This window comes from Salvia splendens, chromosome 13, assembly GCF_004379255.2.
Source record: "Salvia splendens isolate huo1 chromosome 13, SspV2, whole genome shotgun sequence".
Classification (NCBI taxonomy): domain Eukaryota; kingdom Viridiplantae; phylum Streptophyta; class Magnoliopsida; order Lamiales; family Lamiaceae; genus Salvia; species Salvia splendens.
Window position 1 is genome coordinate 24,917,200 of NC_056044.1, and position 23,710 is coordinate 24,940,909.

At 39.7% G+C, this 23,710-nt stretch overlaps 1 protein-coding gene across 1 annotated transcript; it reads right to left on the reverse strand.

The window, feature by feature from the left end:
* Positions 1-18,275: 18,275 nt before the first annotated feature.
* Positions 18,276-22,562, reverse strand: LOC121762596 (cell division control protein 48 homolog E-like). Its single transcript, XM_042158534.1, has 9 exons — positions 22,403-22,562; positions 22,113-22,275; positions 21,313-21,541; positions 20,167-20,933; positions 19,850-20,071; positions 19,676-19,747; positions 19,286-19,567; positions 18,845-19,204; positions 18,276-18,735 (listed from the first exon to the last, which is right to left on the reverse strand). The coding sequence occupies exons 1-9, from the start codon at positions 22,429-22,431 to the stop codon at positions 18,439-18,441; spliced, it is 2,421 nt and encodes an 806-aa protein (XP_042014468.1). The 5' UTR covers positions 22,432-22,562; the 3' UTR covers positions 18,276-18,438.
* Between the last annotated feature and the right edge of the window lie 1,148 nt (positions 22,563-23,710).

The window sequence follows — 23,710 nt, forward strand, 5'->3', positions numbered from 1 at the left end:
TTTTTCTCTAGTCCAGGTACTACAAACCCTTCGGGTTGTTCCATATAGATTTCATCTTCTAATTCATCATTTAGAAACACAGTCTTTAGATCCATTTGATGAATCTCAAGATTGTGCAGTGCAGTAATCGCGAGAAGCACTCGGATAGAAGTAATCCTCGTTACATGTGAATAGGTATCGAAGAAGTCGTGTCATTCCTGTTGGTTAAAACCCTTTACCCTCAGTCGGGCTTTATATATATCCACTGTTCCATTGGCCTTAAATTTCCTTTTAAGGACTCATTTGCATCCTAAAGGTTTAGCACTTTCAGGTGGATCAACCAACACCCAAGTGTGGTTTAACAAAATTGAATCAATTTCGCTTTGAACAACCTCTCGCCAATGTAACCTTTCTGGGCCAACAAAGGCTACTTTTATTGATGTTGGTTTTTCATCCAACATAAAAGCAACGTAGTCAGGACCAAATGTTTTTGATGTTCTGACCCTACTACCACGTCTTAGTACTGCATCACTTGGATCAGGCCTTGCTCGCTTGCACGATTCAGGTTTTTCATCCACTGATTTAGAACTAGTGGCTTCATTTTCAATTCTTGTCTCAGAATTGGTTGCGACCTCTTCTTTGTCTTTGCAAGGAAATGTATTTTCTAGAAATACGACATTCCTTGACTCGATTGTTGTTCCTACTGTCACAGTCGATATTTCAGACTTGTGAACAACAAATCAATATGCACTACTGTTAAGTGCATATCCAATGAAGATACAATTAATTGTTTTATGGCCAATTGTAACTTCTTTGGGCGGCGGAACAATTACTTTCGCCAAACATCCCCACACTTATCGGACTCAAATACAAGTTTAAACCCCTTATTAACTAGTATTGAGGTCCTTCCTAATGTCTGGAACGTGCAACACATCCTTCAAGGTGATTGAGACTCCAGACGTCATCTCGAGGAATACATCTCCAATGCCGAGGACTTCGGATGATGCTTGATTCCCCATGTTGATCTTCCTCCCTTCAACATTGTTGTAAGTTGAAAACTTACTTCTATCGGCATAAACATGTGCAGTGGTGCCGGTGTCAATATACCAGCCACCCAGTCCTTGAACTCCTTCTGAACGACGTGGGAAACCGACTTCTTCTTCTTCTTGCTTCTGTAGTCCTTGGCAAAGTAGTCAGGTTTGCCACATTTGTAGTAGTCGCCTTCAAACTTCTTTGCAGGCTGCTTGCCTTTCCCTTTGTCCTTTTCATTTGGACGACTTGGGCGAGGGCGTTTGTTGGAGGGACCGCCCCACTCCAACAGGTTGGCTTTTGCATCAAGTGGGCTATAGCCCTTAGCCTTTTGATCACTTTTGCGCACGTCTGCTTCAATGTTCAGTTTCACAATCAAGTCTTTAAGGGTCATCCTCTTTCGCTTGTGCTTGAGGTAGCTCTTGAAGTCATTCCAACTAGGAGAAAGCTTCTCAATGATCGTGCACCTTGTGAAGTTGTCGGACAAGGTCATCCCTTCAGCCACGAGTGAGTGGATGAGCATTTGGAACTCTTGGACTTGTTCCATGACGAGTCGAGAGTCGACCCTTTTGTAATCCAAAAATTTGGCCTACAAAATTCTCTATAACTGCTTTGTCGATAATGTACTTCTTTTCTAGGCTTTCCGACATTTCTTTTGATGTGGTTACAACGGAGTATACATTGTACAAACTATCATCTTAAGCACTTAGAATGAAATTTTTACAAAGATAATCTCCTTTCCGCCAAGCTTCATAGTCTGCCATGACCTCGATTCTTGTCTCTTGATCACTTGGCGCGGGCGGCTCATTTTCCGTGAGGAAGTTCACGACGCCCAATGTTGTTAAGTAAAACAACATCTTTTGGTGCCACCTCTTGAAGTCTAATCCTCCAAACTTTGGTGGCTTCTCGGTGGGTGGTATCATTCTTGGTGCCAAAGGTGCCGCGCCTGGTTCAAGAAATAAACCAATTCCATTGCCCCCGAAGGAGCCAATATTTTGGTTGGGCATAGATCCCCCACCATGCATGTTGGGCATAGAGCCTGCCATGGTCGTACTGGCCCCGAAGGAACCAGCACCCGTGTTGAACCCGAAGGCCCCAACAACCTATCCAATAAAGGTCCGATGGAACCACTAAAAGTGGAACAAACCGATCCACTCGAGGTGGATCCACCAGTGAGCCCAAAGGGGTTCGTGAACCCCAATGAGGTTGTTGATGAAGAGGTAGTGAACCCGGGGGTGAGAATCATCATCGGAATCGACGACGTGTTGATCGGAGCTGCGGTGGGCATGGTGGCTGGAGTGGTAGAAGCGGCGGTGTTGAAGTCAGTCGACATCTCCAAGCAAAGGTATTAAGTTTTGGAAGTAATTAAGTTCAGTTAAAAGGTCTAAATTCCTTCAAAGACAAGTTATCTCGTCTTGCGATTGTTGGTTACTGGATTACAAGAGATAAATCGGACGTAATACAATCCAAAAGAAGGAATACAAAAGAACTACCTTAAACGAAATTACAAAGTAGAAATCGAAACAGTAAACCATAAAAAGTGGAAATAAGTCGAGTCAAGAAGGCCTCTTTCCGCAAGATGAGATACGCCCTGATAGTGCTCCCGGATTGGTGATTCGTCCCCAAAGATAAAATGGCTACGTCTCTAGTGAAGCAACACCGCTATCAGCAGAGCTCCGACGAACTGGATGGAGGGAAAGGTAGAGCTTTCGACAGAAAAAACAATGCAGAGATGGAGAGAGATTATGTTGTGTATGCTTTGTGAATTGGTGTAGGAATCGTGGAATGACTAGCCTATTTATAGACTCAGTCCACTGCAGGGGTCAACTAACCATGATGGCTGTCATCATTGCGAGGCTGTAACCGCCGGGCGTTACAAGCCGTTACGAGAGCTGGAGAGGCAAATCTTGGACGGACTTATCAGGACACACTGCACGTCTACGTTCGTTCACGATGTGGACTTCATTACGTGTGAGGCACGTTGTCTTTACTGCGTCATACTGACGAGGTGTCATCCCGTTTGGCTCGCTGACGTAGAAATGGTGGTGGTCTAAAAAGAACTAGACCAATGATATGGCTCATTTCATGCATCGGTTTAAGGGTAAAATGTACGCTGCTTGATCAATTTATCGCGCAAAACAAGTGTTAAATGTGCAGGAATGCCACTTGACCAAGGCAGCAAGGCCAAACTGATCAAGGTAGTACAAAAGGCGATACAAGGCCAAGAATTGGGGGAGTTGATCAAGGGGACTGATCAAGCAGTTAGGCGGGGACTGCTGGCTTCTAGAAGAAGAACACGTGAGGAAATGAGCTGGATGTGGCGCACCATTCTGTTATCAAGGACAACGTTCTAGAAGGGGACACGTGCTAGCTTATGAGACGCAAGGACGGACCTGAGTCATGAATCTGTTACTCAAAAGCGTCGTCATTCTAGAAGAAAGGCACGTAGCAATCAATGAGTCGCTCATTCTCAGCATGAGCGATTATTCCATGTCAGGATCGTTATCCAGCTGGACGCCGAATCGAGCTTATAAATAGAGGGTGTGCCATCACAAGAAGAAGAGATCCTTTACTTTCCGTCTAGTTTAGCTTAGTCCAGTTCTCTAGAATAGCTTAGCTTAGATAAAGTAATGCGTAGTTAGAAAGGGGAATTAAAGAAGCGCTGCAGAATACTTGTTTTCTATCGGCGTATTCCTAAATTACCCGCCGAGATTCTTCTCGGTTTTACTTGCTTTCTTATTTTCCGAAGTATTAGTTTAGTTTTAATTTCACGATGTATTGCTCTCAGTTTAGTTTAATCAAAGTTATTTCGTTTTCATCATCGCATTTACTTTTCCGCTGTTACCTGCAATTTACTTGACCCGGTAGTTAAATCTCTATTGATCATGCTAGCTAGTTTAATTCTGCCTAGAGTAAAAAACAGTAGTTAAAAACTCCCAAGTTAAAGCGTGGCAGCAGCCAACCCCCCTTGTTCACTACTCACACACTCAACACACCAACTTCTCTGTGGGATCGACCCCGAACTTGCCGCTTTACTGTTAAAATTGTGTAAAATTGGGAGTTTACAAATTACTTTGGTAAGGAAGAAAGAGCGAGAGCAAATATGCATTGATTAAGTGGCAACGACATTTCCTAACTGATCCGACCGGTTCGGTTATCATTCCATATAACTTGATCCGCATTCTAATCACGTTTTCGTCTCTTTCCAAGTCCTTCCAAAATGGCGCCGTTGCCGGGGAAGCATGGTGTTACTTTTTGTTTGTGCGTAGTGCGTAGGTGTATATAGTCTTATTTCCTTGTTTTCTCATTTTGTTTTTCACTATTGATGAGAAGGTACCAACGCGGTGGACACTGGAATCATCCCTTTCTATACAGAGAGACTAACGTTCATTGGAGAGTCCAAGAAGCCGGCGTTGTCACCACTCGTTACAGAGCAGCATTAGAAGCCGCAGCAGCCGCTGAACAGAACACACAACCACCACCAGTAGAGATGGCCCTTGTCGCTGACGACTCCGGTATCGGATCTCTGCACGCTCATGATGAAAAGGAGCCCACACATGCCATTGCCGCTACTCCTGGGATGCGGACCATCGCGATCAAATCAGGAGTACTGGTTGTTTTGTCCCATTTTTACGGTCTTTCAAAAGAGTGTCCGTACGCATTTCTGGAGGAGTTCTGCCGATACTGTGATATTCAGCCCGTGCCGGCTGGATCCACATCCGAAGATTATAGGCTCAAAGCTATTCCCTTCGTTTTAAAGGGCGATGCGGGTGTCTGGCTGTCAAGGCTGCCAGAAGGATCCCTCATGACCTGGGCCGAATTCCGCATGATATTCCTCGACCGCTTCTTTCCAGCATCAAAGACGAGTGCCCTCAAACGGGAGATTACCGAAGCCAGACAGGAGTACGATGATCCCCTCGGTCAATACTGGGACAGATTCTAAGGGCTGCTTCAAGCATGCCCCAACCACAAGCTGGTGGAGCGGGAAATCTACTCGATCTTCAATGGCGGACTTACGGTGGACAGCAAAAACAACCTCAACCTCGCAGCTCAAGGGGATTTCTCGAAAACCCTGTTTAGCCAAGCCAAAAATATACTGGAGAGGCTGATCGAGGCTAAGTGGTCGTACGAGACATCTCAAGGCCAGTATAGAAGAGGGGCAGTGCATGTAGCAGAGGCGCGCAATGACGAAAAGTTGGAGGCTCGATTTGAGCAAATGGAGAAGAAACTGCTGGAGGCAGTAGAGAAAGCAAGACCGCCACCACCACCTGCACCAAATGAGACACAATATGTGCCGCAACCGTCCCCACCAAGAGAACATCATTATTATTACTGTGAATTCCCCTCTGAGGTAGAGCCGCAAGCCCAAGTGAATGCCGTAGGTCATTGGAACGCGAATGGGAACTGAATCCAAGGGAAGCAGAGAGATGCTCCGTGGAGGGACCAACCAAAGTTTAGGTGGACTGATCAGAATCAAAGCCAACCACCCCCGACGCAGTCCTTACAACTCACCGAGGGGCCGCCCAACTGGCCTGCTCGGATCCAGGAGAGGCAGAACACTGGAGGGAACAAATTGCAGGGCGGTCAGACAGGATGGTCAAGAGGACCTCAAGGGAACTGGTCAAGTGGAGGACAACCTAACTGGTCAAGCCGACAACAGGAAGGAGAGTGGGGGTACCAGCACCAAGTCCCGCAGTTTTGCAACCAGCGAAGACAACCAAATGATCAAATGGTGAACTATGTCCAGCAGTACCAAAGAGGAAACCCCCAGAATCACTTCCAGCCAGAGCAGTATGGACCTTCCGGCTACTATCAGCAAGGCCATGGAGGAGGGCGATTTAATCAGAGATATAACAAACAACAATTTGAAGGTCCAGGAGATGCGATGATCCCGCATCAGTCCCAAGACGCGATGCGAGAAATACAAGAAACTCAGAAAGAGCAGAGGGATGCACTTGATATGCTTACAAAGCAGTTATCTCAGGTAGCCATGTCCTTGGGTGAGCTGAGAGGGAATGAAGGAAGGCTTCCGGCCACAGTGCAACAATCTACAAGACGAGAGATTGTCAATACAGTCTCTCTGAAATCGGAAAAAGTTTGTCAAAATTCATCTGCGAGTTTTCCAGCACCTAGACTCAATCATAATGAAGGCTTTGAGCCTAACACCCGTGAACAAGTTGCTGAGAAGGGGATGATGGTAGAAGAGAAAAATGTGACCGGTGTGATCCAACCGAGCGATCTTCCACCAAAGAGGACTAACCCAGGGGTATTTACGCTCCCAATTTCCATCAGAGCGTTCAAATGGAGCACGCAATGTGCGACTTAGGGGGCTTCCATCAATATTATGTCGTATTCTATATACAAGAAGCTGGAAAATGCTAAGCTTGTCGAAACCAATATGGAAATACAGCTAGCAGACGGGTCTTGCATTTACCCCGAGGGAGTTCTGGAAGATGAAATCGTCAAGGTCAACAAATTCATGTACCCCGCCGACTTCTTCGTCATAAAGACAACAGAGCCAGGAGCAGAAGAGCCTGTGGGCATTCTTTTGGGAAGGCCATTCCTATCTACGGCTAGCACAATCATTAATGTTCGCCATGGGACGATACATCTAAGTTTAAATTAAGAACAACTTACATTCGAAATTGACAAAGCTGTGAGGAAGCCGCAGGATAGCGAGAGCATTCAATCAGCAGACACTATCACACCTTGGGAGCGAAAGTACCTAGAAAAGAAACCCTTCATTAAACTGTCATCTAACTCCACCAATGGTGAAAAGCTTAAGAGTGATGAAGATGACTGGTTCAAGGCAACCATGACTAGGGAAATGGATGATCAAGGCCTTGAAAGAGCAATTATGGACTTCTGCAAGCCATCACGGCCAGCCAAGTCAGAAGAGATTGTTCAACCAGGGAGAGTCGAAAAACACCTGACCAAGCTAGCTTGTTAAGAAGAGAGCTGAAGGAGAATCCTGCACCTACAAGGCAGTCATTGCATCGGCCAAAGCTGCAGGAACAGGAAGGACAATCGAAAAAAAAAACGAGGACAGGTGAAGAAGGGGTCAAGTGGAAAACAACAGACTCGAATGGGATAAACCCAAATCAGTACACGCATCCAGCCACAGTGGAAAAGAAAGTGACCGACCTCTTCTCGCGAAAGGAAGAGCCCATCGATGAGCAAAAAAAGCCACCATCCCAGTATCAAATCAAGCCGATGACCAGAAAGCGGAATTCATAATGGGCAGATCCTGAAACCATCAAGGCAAACACACACCAAGGAGACACCTCTAATTCGTTCTCTTTCGATGTGAAGGGTCATCGGGTTGAGCCCTACAGAGACAAGACCAAAGCTGGAGTGGTGGAAGAAATTCCACTGACCTTTCCCCAATCTCAACCAGTGACCAGGTAGAATGAGTGATCGGGTACTCCTGGGTAGTCTACTTGATCAAACAACAAATTTTAAATCCATTAAATTGATCAAGTGACAACCTAGGGGAACCCGGTCAAGTCCTTATAGTTAGTGTAAATAGTTTTTCTTGTGTTAGTTTTTATTAGAAAGTTAAAGGACGAAAGTAGAGGCGAGAAACTGATCAAGTGGAGTTATTGAGTTTTCATCTGGATATAATTGACCACTTGATCAGTGCAACGAGGGCTAACCAATGGCCACAGTGATTTAATTAATCAGGGACAGGTGGTGATAGGACATATGCAACATTAGAGAGGTGTCAGGCTGCGCCAACTGTCTCAATGAAAGGACGTTCTAGGGAGAGGGAGAAAGCGTATCAGAGAAGCTAAGCCAACTGGCACTCTGAAAAAGGCGCGCCCGTGCGTGAACAGTCGCAGAGATCTCAACCGTCAGAGATCCCAACAGTCGTGGTATCAGTATAATAGGCAGAATCTTAGGGCCGTATTTCACTTTCAACCAAAAGCGACTACAGTGCATTCCTTTTACTCTCCCCACACCGATCCAAATTTCAAACCCTTGCCTAGAACATTTTCTCCACCAGCAGTCATCACCATTACGAGTGAAAATGTTTATCAAGCAAATTCCAACTCCTTCATCATCCCCCAGTGCCGGAGACGACGGTGGCGACCAGGAAACTTCATCCCAAGTTCGTCAAGAAAATCCTAACTCTTGTACGCCAAACACCGCCCCACCACAAACCAGCACCGCTACTCCAAGTCTCGAAATAGATAAAGAAACCATACGGCACCTCAATAAAGTCCTCCTGAGTATACCTCGCGAGTTGGACGATGCAGCAGCATACGCCGAACTCAAGGCTAGACTTGGGATTTCCCGGTCTAAAAATCCTGTTTCGTCCTCTAAACCAAAGATCCCACCTATTTCTCCTACATCACCAAAACCATCTTCCATCCAACCTTCACCTTCGTCCCCAACCCAGCCGATGCAATGTAGCGCAGACACCGCCGATGAAGAAGGGTTGGGGGAGGATTATGGGCAGTCGTTTGCTATTCCGTCGCCAGCAGGCGGTGGCGGCTCCGCTTCGATCCATAAGCCGCATTTGACTGAGGGCTCATTTCATGCATCGGTTTAAGGGTAAAATGTACGCTGCTTGATTGGTTTATCGCGCAAAACAAGTGTTAAATGTGTAGGAATGCCACTTGACCAAGGCATCAAGGCCAAACTGATCAAGCAAGTAAAAAAGGCGATAAAAGGCCAAGAATCGGGGGAGTTGATCAAGGGGAGTGATCAAGCAGTTAGGCGGGGACCGCTGGCTTCTAGAAGAAGAACACGTGAGGAAATGAGCTGGATGTGACGCACCATTCTGTTATCAAGGACAACGTTCTAGAAGGGGACACGTGCTAGCTTATGAGACGCAAGGACGGACCTGAGTCATGAATCTGTTACTCAAAAGCGTCGTCATTCTAGAAGAAAGGCACGAAGCAATCAATGAGTCGCTCATTCTCAGCATGAGCGAATATTCCCTGTCAGGATCGTTATCCAGCTGGAGGCCGAATCGAGCTTATAAATAGAGGGTGTGCCATCACAAGAAGAAGAGATCCTTTACTTTCCGTCTAGTTTAGCTTAGTCCAGTTCTCTAGAATAGCTTAGCTTAGATAAAGTAATGCGTAGTTAGAAAGGGGAATTAAAGAAGCGCTGCATAATACTTATTTTCTGTTAGCGTATTCCTAAATTACCCGCCGAGATTCTTCTCGGTTTTACTTGCTTTCTTATTTTCCGAAGTATTATCTTAGTTTTAATTTCACGCTGTATTGCTCTCAATTTAGTTTAATCAAAGTTATTTCGTTTTCATCCTCACATTTACTTTTCCACTGTTACCTGCAATTTACTTGACCCAGTAGTTAAATCTCCGTTGATCAAGCTAGCTAGTTTAATTCTGCCTAGAGTAAAAAACAGTAGTTAAAAACTCACAAGTTAAAGTGTGGCAGCAACCAACCCCCCTGTTCACTACTCACACACTCAACACACCAACTTCTTTGTGGGATCGACCCCCAACTTGCCGTTTTACTGTTAAAGTTGTGCAAAGTTGGAAGTTTACAAATTACTTTGGTAAGGAAGAAAGAGCGAGAGCAAGACTGCATTGATTAAGTGGCAACGACATTTGCTAACTGATCCGACCGGTTCGGTTATCATTCCATATAACTTGATCCGCATTCTAATCGCGTTTTCGTCTCTTTCCAAGTCCTTCCAACCAGCCTCGGGTCGAACCCAAGCATCGATCCCCATAACCAGGCCCAAAGACCACCCTAAGATCAATTGCCAAGATCCAAGTCCAAGTCCAAGGACACGGACACGGACACAAGCACGGGCACTGGCTCGAGGCTCGCGGCGGCGGTGCGCGAGTGTGGGTTTTATAGCCCATCTTAGTCCACTATAATTATTACATGTAATAATCCGTCTTATTAAATACTTGTTTAATAAGGTTGTTACTTTCAATGTAGGATAATTAACTCACTTAATTAATCCCATGACTTCTCTCATAGCTCATTTAAATTGCTCGCAATTTTGCACAACTTTAATCCATTATTTCTCACTCACCGGGAATCGGATTTGAGAAAATGAATATACCACGGTCATCTACTACGAACGTAAATCGACGCTATATCATTTAATTTCACAAAATTAAATGTCTCGTTGAAATTATTCTTGGTCAAAGTCATTTGACCAGGCTTACGATTCCAACAAATCCAAATCAAATTGGAATTTAAAATATGATGATTTTTTATTCGGTTCAAGCTATTTTTTACGATTTCTAATTTCACGGTTAGTCGATCGCTCGTCCACTATTGAGCAGACGAGCGATCGGCTTGCCGATTTTTTTTTGTTTAAAAAAATTATTTTAAAATTTTTTATTTATACTCTATCTTTACAACTCATCGCACTTCATTTTTTAATACACCTACAATTAAAATGAATTAATCGTATTTGTCAATTTATTTGTTAGGCTAGGGCGTTGACTAGCCTATTACTGGGCTATGGGAAGTCCTTAATAATGTGGCAGAATGTGGAAAGTCCTTCATGATGCTTAAATCAAAGTTATAATTATAGTATTATAATTTAATTTCAGCATTTTATTCTATAGGGTTTAGTATGTCATATTCCATAATTTGTAGTTATAATATAGTCTAAATTTCGCCTATTATATATTATTACCTTAATTTCGCTATTTCTTTTGGTATATATAGATGTTGATATATACTGTATATATCAAAATTGTTATAAAAAAATTTATATTTTTACTGTACCAAAATATTATATTAGTAAGTTATCATATTGTATTGAAATTATAATATATTAAAAAAGTTGGAATTTCAGTATTTTTCGAAAGATGAATCTGGTATAAGGGTATTTCGGTATTTTTAACCCTATCAAGTAGTATAATCTTATGATATATGGATATTGGCATATTGCTTCTATCGCGGCAAAAAGAAAGCACTATAATGAGTTATCGGTTGAAGCTTAATGATAAACTTAGAAATAGTACTACTATAATATTTGTCTGCGTAAACTTTAACGTGTTACTTATAACAAACTAATGGTAACCAAATTTACGCTTCATTAAATCCATTATAAAGTATGCCTACTTGATGGCCTTGCATGAATTGGAATATTTCACTCTTCAACTTCAAGATGGTGCCTGGCGGATAATATTTGTCGAGGAAGGCTGCCACTATATCTTTCCATGTGGAGACTTGCTCTGTGGGTAGACACTCAAACCATTCTTTAGCAGAATCAATTAATGAAAAACGAAAGAGTCTTACCCTAATGGCGTCATCGTTGACACCATTCAACTTTAAGGTGTTCGCAATCTCCACGAACTTCGCGAGGTGGCGGTTGGCATCTTCTGTGGCCCTACCTGCAAAAGGATACTGCCCAACCCTTTGTATAAGGGGAATTCGTAGTTCAAAGTTGGTAGCATCAATTCTAGGGCCCTTGGGAAAAGTAATCATGTTCCTGTGATTAAACATATGCATCACGGGTAAGATCACCCTAATTTTATTTTCTTGCTCCTCACGGGCAGTCTTCTCATCCATCAACTGCAGTTTCTCCAACTCAACTCTTGTTTCTTCCTCCATGGTGTTTCGGTCACTTCTTATTCTCCTACGCGTCCTTTCAAGTTCGAGATCGAGCGGTTCTAAGATGTTCTTCCCAAAACGCGTTCGCATACACTACCTGAAAAAAACAGAAACAAAAACAAAATAAAAATTAAAAACAGAAAGCAATTAAATTACATATTAGCAAAATAATCCTTTTGAAGATATGAATCACGTAGTGAATGTAATCCCCGACAATGGCGCCAAAAACTTGATGAACTTTTTATTAGCACTAAAAATACCTGCAAGTATACAGAGTATATATAGTATAGCTAAAGGTCAGTACCGGATATCGAACACAGAGAAAACAATCACAGATTGGCTACCTCCTACTAAGCTTCTTTCATTATTTGGAAAACCGAAAGATTTTGGAATTTTTGAAAACAAAAACAATTTAAAAGCAAGTAAACAACTAATTGCAAGTAAATCACAGAGATAAAATATGAGAGATACGGGAATTCCAGGGATGTGCGTTCACAGTTATGGTTATACTAATTCCTACTACAATACCCTAGCAAAGTCTTTACTTCGATAGAACGAGTCACATAAGTTTTGACAATACGGCACAAGCGTAGATTACTAACACTAGGGTTGTCAATCCTAGATCCGTAACTCCTAAAAGCTCCTAAGACCCTTGGAAAGTCCTCACTCTCAATTAACAGTGCCGTTTTAAGGGATGCTAATTGTAGTGTCTACTAAGTGGACCTAACTCGCCAACCTCCTCTCACGATTATGTAGCAAGTTATATTAATTCATCACAGAATGTGTCACTCAAACGTGAAGCATTATCCAACAACTTAGGGAAGAAACAAAGTAAAAACAAAACGGATATTAAATAGCAAAACAGAATTGTATAACCAAAGTAGTTACTAACACATCCCTAGAATCCTATGAGTTTAGTTACACATGATAGAATAAGCTAAAAACATAGATTGTATGGAAAACAAAAAGAACATAAGTGCTAAAGCAAATAAAACCCAAAGGTTGAATCCTTTTAGCTCTTGGGGAGAAAGTAGGTCAATTCGTGCGCCGCGTTTTCCCAGCGGGCCGCTGCACCTTGGCCAGCGGTCGTTGTGGGATGATCCGTAGCCTCTGCCTCTCGAACAGTGGTCATTACACTTAATTCCAGCGGTCGCTGGAAATCGTCCCGTAGCTTCTGGAACTTTTGGAGCGGTCGTTGGGCGTGTTCTTCGTTTCAGCACAACTTTCTCCGGAGCGGACCGCTACTGGCTCAGCGGTCGTTGGCCCCCAGCGGCCGTTGTATGGGTTGCAGCGGACCGCTAGGCGTCTCGAATGCACCAGATTTCCAACTTCGACTTTTAGCTGTCTTTTTAGGTTCAAATAAGCACATTTCTCACAAAACACGTCAAAATACCAAAATAGATAAAATATGCAAAATGTGGACATGAATTGTGATTTTGACATTAAAAACAGACCAAATAAAGGCCTTAAAACAGTGCAAAATCCGAGCGTATCAACAATATTTATTATTATTATTAATTGTGTATGTGATAAAAATTTGATGTACCCCTAATATATACCCCATATTTAGTTAACTAAGGACAACTTGTATCAGTGGCATATCCACCTTGAAACAAGGGGTACAACTGTACCCCAAATTCGAATACTAATACCTTGTATTGAGATAATTTATTTAAAAGGCTTCTTTGGCCAAGTGGTTGTGCTTCTTGTCTGAGTTCAAATCCTCTTAGTTGCTTAACTCATTTTTTTTATTTCTGCACCTTCTTTTCTTCATTCTTTAATTTCTATACTTTTTTTCTCAATGCTTTTATGTTTTGATTTCTATACCTTTTTTTTCTCAATTCATTTATTCTAACAATTAAAGTTTCTATATCATTTTACTTATTTCAAATTTTTTTCTGTTTTATTTTGTTTTGTTTTGTTAAAATACAATTTGTTTACTTTTTTTCATGTTTTATTATATTCAAACAATTAAAAGTTCTATAATCTTTTTCTTCTTTAAAATAATGGATTTACTTTTTTTTTGTTTTTTTCAAACAATTGAAAGAATAGATGTACTTTTTTGGTTTGTTAAATAAATAGAAATAATAAGTTTATATACGATCAAATTCTCAACTAATAAAAAAAATACTTATACACTATTTTATCAATGGTGTAGCAATTATATTCATATCTATATGAAAAATTTATACCTAATAAAATATCTATATTTTTTATTTTCTAAAATAATAGATATTTTGCTTAAATTATTTATTTTCACAAGGTTCACTTCTAAAAAATAGTACTACTATTATCTTATAAAAAGTGATTAAAATTTTACTCAAATATTTCATGTCCAAAAAATTTATTTCTAAACTATATAATTTCTTGTTTAGTCGTTATATTCGCGTCTATACAAGACATTTGTATTTAAGACAATGAAAAGATTGTTCAGATATTTCTTCGTACCTCCGAATCCAAAATCCTAGATACGCCACTGGCTTATATCATCTGTAATTTAACAAAAGATATGCTGAAAGTCGTGTGTGTGAGTTGATCAAGCAAAAGAGAAAACAAACTTGATGCCAAAAGGTTTCAGGTTCGAATCCTGCATAACGTAATCTTTAAATTTATATTCATTTACCAAAAAAAAAGATATATTGAAAATAGATAGAGTAACAACCTAGAATAATACGTAATCTTTAAATTTATATTCATTTAAAAAAAAGATATACTGAAAATAGATAGAGTAACAACCTAGGTAATGCTGGTTAATGGTTATATTTAATACTCCATATTCTCTCATTTCATGTAAGTGGTGACAAACTCCAATTCTCCACCAAGCATGTGCTCAATGTTCAAAGCTTGCCCAACTATTTATGATTCTTATAAATAAATTATTTTGATCCTAATTTCTGTCACAATTCATGTTGTTTGCTTATAAAAATGGAGGGCCTCAAAACAAACACATATATAGACTACTCCTAAGTATATACTACGATAAATATTTAAAATGATATTAAAATATTCATTGATCAAGATTTCCACGACCATGGACATGGGCCCTGGACCCTGCTTGTTCATTGGTATTTTATATTTTCACATCATGAGAAATGTGAAATTTGCTGTCGATAAGATATGTTTGTTTGTTGAACTTTATCATCCTGCATGTGCGAACGTATTCATTTCTAGAATAATTTTAGGTTTAAGCTTTTTTTCAATAAATATCAAGCGAATAATAATTATCCTTAGCATTACATAAAAAATGGTCTATTAATTATAATAAATTTTTGTTAATAAAACTTTGTTTAAATGACAAAGCCGAGGTACCACAAAACTCTCTCCAACGAGAGGTCTTGAGTTTAATCATGCATGCGTGCAATGTAGATTTTGTTAGGATCATCAGCCTTACAGTTTGATATTGTATGATTGAGGGTTAAATCCACACATATTTGTTTTTTAGTTACTCTTTAAAAGCTTATTCTAATTAAGATTTTGAGAAACACTTATATATTACTCCATCAGTTTCACAACATATGTCTCATTTTCGTTTTTAGTTTATCTCACTAAAAATATCACATTTTTACTTTTGAAAAATGTTATTTCTCACATTGATATATTAAATTATATTTTCTCTCTCCACTTAACACGCTAACCAAAATCTTCTAACATCATGTGTCATCCCACAAGTGTGACATCTTTTGTGATAGATGAAGTATTTTCAACTTCTCTTGTTGTCTGATTTGGTATGAGTTTGCACCCAACAAACATCCTCTTAAACCGAGACCACATTGGAAACTTCTCATGCAGTGCAGTCGATTTCGAGTCATTATGGCTAATCTGAACTTGGCTTGTTATACCAACTGTTATGATTGTCGACTGCACATTATTATATTAGTTTGATATTGTCCGCTTTGGGTCAAGTCTGCACACACATTTTGTCTTTCGGGTCACTTTCAAAATAAGTTAAACTAATTAGAGTTGAGAAATTCTTATATTCCCTCCATCTCATAAGAGTATGCACTCTTTTCTTTTTGGTCCGTCCCACGAGAGTATGCACTTTCTAATTTTTGAAATTATTTTCTCTCTAATGAGGTGGACCCATTCTCCACTATTAATACTTTAATTACTTTTTCTTTCTATTTCTCTCTTACTTTATCAATTGTGCATTAAAACTCGTGTCCAACTAAAAGTGCATACTCTTGTGAGACGAGAGGAGTACATTGTTTCCGAATTCTCATGTTCTCCGATGTAAAATGGATTTGCATACAAAAAACACCCTTTAAACCGAGACTACATTGGAAACTTCTCATAGAGTGCAGTTGACACTTCGGGTCATTCCGGACTCGATTGTAACCTTGGGACTTTTGAACTTGATCCAAACCTGGGTCATCATATCCAACGGAAAGAGGTCTTCCACAACTTGACTATATATGGCTTCGTTTTAGATTTCTGTGTATTTTTTTTTAGCATTTTTCGTGTTAATCTCTTAGATTTTAGTTTGAATTGTATTACGTCTAAAAAGTCTTATATTGTACCCGTATATTTTATATTTTAAGTGGTTTCCTCACTTATTTGACATCATCACATTACGTTTATGGATTAAATAAACCTACACGGACATTAGACTATCAAATAAAAAATTAATATATAGTGATAAACAAGTCAAGTCGAGGAAGACCTTTTTCTGTAAGATGAGATAGACTCTGATAGTGCTCTTGGTTTAGGCAAATCGTCTCCAAAGACAAAATGATTATGTCTCGTATGTCATAACACTGCTGACAGAACGAGGTTTGACGAATTGGAAGAGGCCAACACTTCAGGTAATTCCGGACCCGATCCTAATTGGAGTTATTATGGGTTCTGATACAATTTATTAGGATCATCGACTGCATGCAAGTTTGATATTTTTCGATTTGAACTAAATCTAGACATATTTGATTGTGAGCCATTTCAGAAAACTTCAAACTAATTAGGACTGAAAAACAGTAGTTTTACTAGTAGTAGTATTATTATGTATGCACCCAACATTTTTACATATTACGATGATATAATATAATTGTCTCGCATGCATGAAATATACTACTTAGTAATTTAATAAATTTGATATGACATTTTGCAAATCAATGATATAATTCTAAAATTCAACATATTGGAACCAGCCTTATCTTTTTCGTAAAGTTCATGATTGGGCCACAATAAACGCAGAAAAGACAAGCATGAATCTCATGACAGTGGTTAACTCGACATAACTATGTGTATGTATATAAGCCTTACAAAAATCTTATCAAGCGAGCAAAATAGTGCAAAATTGAAATTGAAAGGATACAATAACCAAATTTCACAAGCTGGTGGCCTTATATCTTGCTATTGTACCATAATTTGTCTAATAATGCATCGTGATTTGATTTGAAATGTTGTAGTTTCGATTGATGGACACTCACACCACACAATATTGTAGTTGCCACCATGCCACGTCGTCCACTTTAACTATCGTTTGTCGACATTGACACGGACACACATGGTAGAAAGGAGGTGCTTAAGTCGCTACCAAACAAAAAGATTTCATTTTTTTTATCCATGTAGCATCATCGATTTTTTGATATTTTATGTGAATCGTTTTTCATAAGTCCCTATCATGCAATGAAACATGGGGAAATATTATCTCAACTTTAAAATATAGTCGCTAACAAAACAAATTTATACGTGCACCCTAAATTTTGTTAGTATTTGGCCCCACCTAAATTAGGGTTGGCTTAAGTGAAATATTAATTTGTAAGTCTGCCCAAAATCTTCTTAATTTATTAAACCACAATATTTTAGTTGATTAGTCTAAGTAGTATTAGTTGGTTAATTCATAATAATTAGAATTAGTTATTTACTCCATGTGGATATAATACTTTTACTATTCTATAATTAACTACATTGTTCACTTGCGATTTAAATGTACTGCGATTTAAATGTAGTTAAATTAAGAATGCATCACTCCATCATTGTAATTGTAGAGTGCACTATATTTTTTTATGGGAAATTCTTTACTGAAATATTTCTGACTTGTCAACACCTCAATACATAGTCTCGTATAGACGTAGTGAGATCTCAATTCTCTTATGTTATTTATTGCTTTTTCCGTGATTGTGTATATGTCACTTTCCAATAGAATAGAAGCAAAAAAAAAAGAACAAAATAATACACACAAAATGAACATATGAAATAACCAAAGTTGACAAGTTGGTGGTATTTCATGTTATTGTACTGTAAATTGTTTAATGTCTGATTTGAATTTGAAGTTTGAATTGATGTATATATATGCCACACAATATTGTGGTTGCCAGCTCGCCAAGCCCTTTAACTATCGATCTTAATCAAACCTAAACTAAAATCAATTGATGGGGTTGGATTAAGCATGTACAAACAAGAACTGAAATTATTCATATGTTAGCCACATGATTACTATATAGAGATACGATCCAAAAATATAGTGATACATTTTCGGTGAATGATGGAAAAGAAAGGTATTTTTGGCGAATAGAGATAGTTATATAATAATCAAATGGCATGACTTGACATTGACATTGCTGTCTTCAGTTGAGGAACAACCTTCGTTTTCCCAACATTATCTCATTTTACAACACATGTAAAAAGGGCCAAGATTAAATGTTGGAATATCATCAAACACATCATGTCAAAGCGATAAAAGAGAAACTTGCATGTAAAAAACGACCAAGATTAAATAAGTAGTACTAGTATTCATTATTTACAGAAAGTAAATTACCTAAGAAATTTGCATACCAGAATATCCCATCATATGAAATGGTGTAATTAGTATCAGAGTTTAACATAGAAAATAAATAACAAAGCAATAAAAAAAAACTTCCAACACAATATTGCTTTAACTGTAGAGATCATCGTCATCAGCTGCAACAGAGCCTGCTGCAAAAGGGTCGGCAGCTCCAGCAGAGACGCCCCTGCTTTGCTCCTCAAATCGGAATTCTGCTCCGAATCCCCTCGACTGCTGGAGGGTCTGAGCAAACGCCTGGTACTTGCGTATGTCGCCGTCACTCACACTCCTCCGAGCAAACTTCATCGATTCCTCGAAGTGTGCAGGTTTGATCTCTGCCACCTCGTCCTCGACATCTTCCTCCATAGCCTCGGGGTTCTCGCCTCTCCGTTTCTCTCTCTCGATATCCTGAGAGAAATAAATAGTCGCACTCATAAAAACTTACTTGAGTGATAAATAAGATTTGACAAATTTTTATACTCCTATTTATCATAATCTAAGTATCTCGAGCCTATACCTTTTCGATGTTTTCTCTGATGGCATACTTGACTGCACGCTGACATATCTCAGTGATATCAGCGCCACTGAATCCTTGAGTGTACTTAGCAAGGGCTCTTAGGTCGATGTCTTTGGAGATAGGCGACTTTCTCAAACACGACTTGAATATTTGGTAGCGCGATTCCTCATCAGGAAGAGGGATGTAGATGAGCTGATCAAGACGGCCAGGGCGGAGGAGGGCAGGATCAATGATGTCGGGCCTGTTGGTGGCACCAATGATGAAGACAGTCTTCTTAGCATTCATTCCGTCCATTTCTGTTAGGAGCTGATTTAACACACGATCGGCAGCGCCACCAGCATCACCTACACTGCTCCCTCTCTGCAAAAGGCGAGCCGTGTGAGCCACTGAAAAACATCATTATTTAAAGTACGAATACAAAGAACTGCGTAAAACACACACCTGAGTAGCAATTGAGTCCAATTCATCAAAAAATAAGACGCAAGGAGCAGACTGGCGAGCCTTGTCGAAAATCTCTCTTACATTGGCCTCACTCTCTCCAAACCACATAGTGAGCAGTTCAGGCCCCTTGACACTGATGAAGTTTGCCTGGCATTCGTTCGCGATAGCCTTGGCTAGCAAAGTTTTTCCACAACCAGGAGGACCATAGAAAAGAACTCCTTTCGAGGGTGACATTCCAAATTTCTCAAATTTCTCGGGATGCTCAACCGGATATTGAACGGTCTAAATTCGCAAGACCATATTAAAAGATCAGTATGGAAGACAATAGTCAAATTGGAATATAGGTTTTGCACGATCAGAATTATCAATTGTTTTATGAAGAAGACATACCTCTTGTAGCTCCCGCTTGACATTCTCAAGCCCTCCAATGTCTTCCCAGCTAACATTGGGCACTTCAACAACCTATAACATTCAATTCGACAAATTAGTAGAAGAAGAATCACACGACCATTTGAATCAATATTTTGAAAATGCAAATGGGAAGAACGAAAATAAAACCCCTACCGTTTCACGCAGAGCAGAGGGGTTGCTTGTTCCAAGAGCAGTCTGGAAATGCTCATTGCTGACAGCCATGGAGTTCAGTATCTCGGCATCAATGGAGTCGTCTTCCAAGTCGATCACATCCATCTTTTCCCTAATGCATTGAAGGGCAGCCTCAGTGCACAAAGCAGCTAAATCAGCACCAACGTAGCCATGTGTATTCTTGGAAATTCTTTCCAAATCAACCTGCAATATTAAACAGATGCTACAGATTCATTCATAGTCTATTAAATTAGGAGGTTGTATGAACTCCTATTAAAAATAAAGTTGTCTGAGCTTACATCTTCAGCAAGTTTCATGTTCTTTGTGTGGATACGAAGAACCTCAAGGCGCCCTACTTCATCAGGAACACCTATGTCTATTTCCCTATCAAACCTCCCAAACCTTCTCAGAGCAGGGTCTATGCTGTTGGGACGGTTCGTAGCACCCATCACAATAACATGAGCGCGAGCCTTGAGTCCATCCATTAATGTCAGGAGTTGGGACACAATCCTCCTTTCTACTTCTCCATGGGTTTTCTCTCTCTTGGGCGCAATGGAGTCGATTTCATCAATAAATATAATGGAAGGCGCATTCTTCTCAGCTTCCTCAAATGCCTTCCTGAGATTGCTTTCACTTTCTCCTGCCATTTTTGACATTATTTCTGGTCCATTAATACAGAAGAAGAAAGCACCAGTCTCATTGGCCACAGCTCGGGCAATCAAGGTTTTCCCAGATCCAGGAGGACCATAAAGCAGAATTCCTTTCGGAGGCTTCACTCCAATTGACTTGAAAAGCTGTGGGTGCCTCAGCGGCAGTTCTACCAATTCGCGAATCTGAGCCATCTGTTTACGAACACCGCCAACATCATCGTAACCAACTTCATCCAACCTATCTTCATCCTCCCTTTTTACAGGCTCTCCCTCACAAAAGATTTCCGTATCAGGGGCAACAACACAGTATTCCGAAGGATCAGTTTCGACAACCTTGAACTCTACGCTTCTCATTCCTCCCCTCACAAGAAACAAATCACCTTTCCTCACAGGCCGATATGCCTCTAGGAAATATGCTGCAGAGATTAAAAAGAAGTTAGTTCCAAGAATTTAAACAAAATCAGCACACTTTAACTAATCAATACTATATTCTAAAGAATAGGGTACCCATGAAAATTAACAAGAATGAATAGCTATCTTGATTATGTCGTTCAGTTTTTCTAATTCTATACAACAATTAGGTATGTTACCATTTTAAGGGAATATATCAACTGAAACACAGACCAACATCCCTGAGGCACGACAGATAAAATAACTATCATTAATCATATTGTTTAATAAACTGTTCGACTGGACAGGCTACCCAATTCAATTAAATCAATATAACCCCAGCCACAAACCCTTCTGAAATAAAATAACACAAAGCCAGAAAATTGAAATCATAATCAAACTCACGTTTCAGGTAAGCATCAAAAAGGTTGCCAGTAACCCCTTCAATGGTGTCATCCACAGGGAGAATGTGGACTCGCTTCCCATACTTCACATCAGGACATAAGTGCACGGAAACGACATCTCCAAGTCTAACTCTGAGATTGTTCCGGACAACCTTATTCATCCGAATCTTTGGTTGCTCGCAGGTATCCTCAGCAAGGGCAATGCAGACAGTATCTTTTCGTTTCTTACCCTTTAATCCATATTATGACAGCAAATGAGTAAAGCAGGGATTAATGGCAAAAACATCATTGCTATATATCGCATAACAGCATCAATGATAAGTCTAATTAATTCCACAAGAATCAAGACAGAAAACCCTGATAAATGAACAAAGAATAATGGTATTAATCATCTCCCTTAACAAGTAACATCAATACTAGTAATCGCTCATCTTAACACAGTACCAATGCAACCATCATATTGTACAACGTATCAGATTAAATTAGGGTTACCTACATCTGCAAATTATATTTTTAAAAAAATTCAACACCTAAATAAAAACTGATGCAGAATTCAACCACTCAACAAAACAAAGCTCAACAAGTTATTCAAAAAATACGAACAGAAACATAAGAAACTCAAGCTTCAAAACCCAAATTTAGCTGAAAACTGTTAATTAGAGAGTCCCAGTAATAACCAAAATTAGATCTCAACTATCGCATCGATAAACATGAAGCACCCCCTCCCAAATCAAATACGCAAAGCTCGAACATCCGAATTTAATACACCCATAAATACTAGTATGCGAGACGAAAAAAAACCTTGATCAAAATTGTGTCGCCGCGGAAAATCTGGAGCTTCTCCATAGTATCAGGGTGAAGAGAAACTACAGAATTATCATCGTTGATGGCCTCATCCACCACCAACCGATTCGCCGCCTTTTTCCTCTCCAAAATCGCAGTGCTAAAATCCTTCTTCGCGTTGCTACACATCATGAACCAATTAACAAAAATAAGAAAAGGAGTAGTCCAAAATCAACTAAAACCCAGATAAGTTTATCAATCAAGGAATGAACATCCAGCGAAATTCAATAATGCAAGGAAATACTTACGGATCGGAGGACTCTGGTTTGTTGCTCATGGTTGTAGAACTTGTGGATTACTGAAAGACGAAAATTTGGGGAAGAGTTGGGAGATGGTTGATGAATTGCAGATATATAGTGAAAATTTGTTCGTTTCGTGTTACAAAAGAAAAGGTTGATTTTTATGTGCAACTCTTTTTCTTAGGGACAAAAGGTGATTCGCTCACCCCAGGCGCCCCCATAACCCGGCCCGACATCGCTATGGAGGGGTTCAAACACGGTACCTCAGCGGCCCATTAGGTGGGAGGAACTTACACTGGTAACCAGCACACAAGGAGCCACCACAGTGGTGAAACTCCCACACTGCGGCTGCCAGCATTCGATCCTGTCTGCTTAGGGACAATCTACCACCCAGGAACCAACTGAGTTAAGCCCGTGCGGGCTGTGCAACTCTTTTTCTACTACTCCTAGTTTGGGTAAACCTCACTTGTAGTATTTATATTTCAAATAATAAAATAATAATAATAATATTTTATTTTTATAAATATGTTAATTTGAATAGGATATTAGTAAACAAAAAGTAACTACCATGTATATTTTTTATGTTAAAAAAAAGATAAATATAACTTTAAAATTGAAGAATGTATATCCTTCCAAATACCCCCATATTGGAGAATGATTTTATTATATGAAGAAAAGATAAACATGGCAGTTGATTCCCTTTAACTTTCTATTTACTTTTTTTTTTGGAGATGCTCTAATATTTTAAGCAAGGAAATAAAAAATAATCATAATAGTTTTCAATTTTTAGAAATATATAAATTTAAATTAAATATTCTAAAATAAAATAATTATCTTCATTCAAAAAATAGTTTTGATTATGAGTCCATGAAAACTGAGCCCACTTGATCTGACCGGTTAGTTGGGCCGACGGTTTTGGGCTTGTCAGACATCGATATAGTTTATATGTATATAGCCAGATTTGAATCAGATTTTCTAGCCCGAATTGTAGATCACAAGCCCAAAGAGCTCATTCGTTCTGGGTTTTGGGGGTTTTTGCCGTTTAATCACCTCCTACCTCTACCCTCCAGCATCCTCCCTCTCCACCCCTCTTTCTCTCACACACACACATACACACAAATAGAGTGACGGAAATGGAGGAAGCACATTATGAGATCGATTTGGGCAACCTTACGGCCTTTGACCAGCACCATCAATTCGCGTCTCCCCCAACTTCCAGGATTTTTTTTCTTCTCCAACTTTTGTTTATTAGGAGTAGTATAGTTTTGTATTTTTTTCTCTCCAAGTATTGGTAGTGGATTTTTATGTTTAATTTTG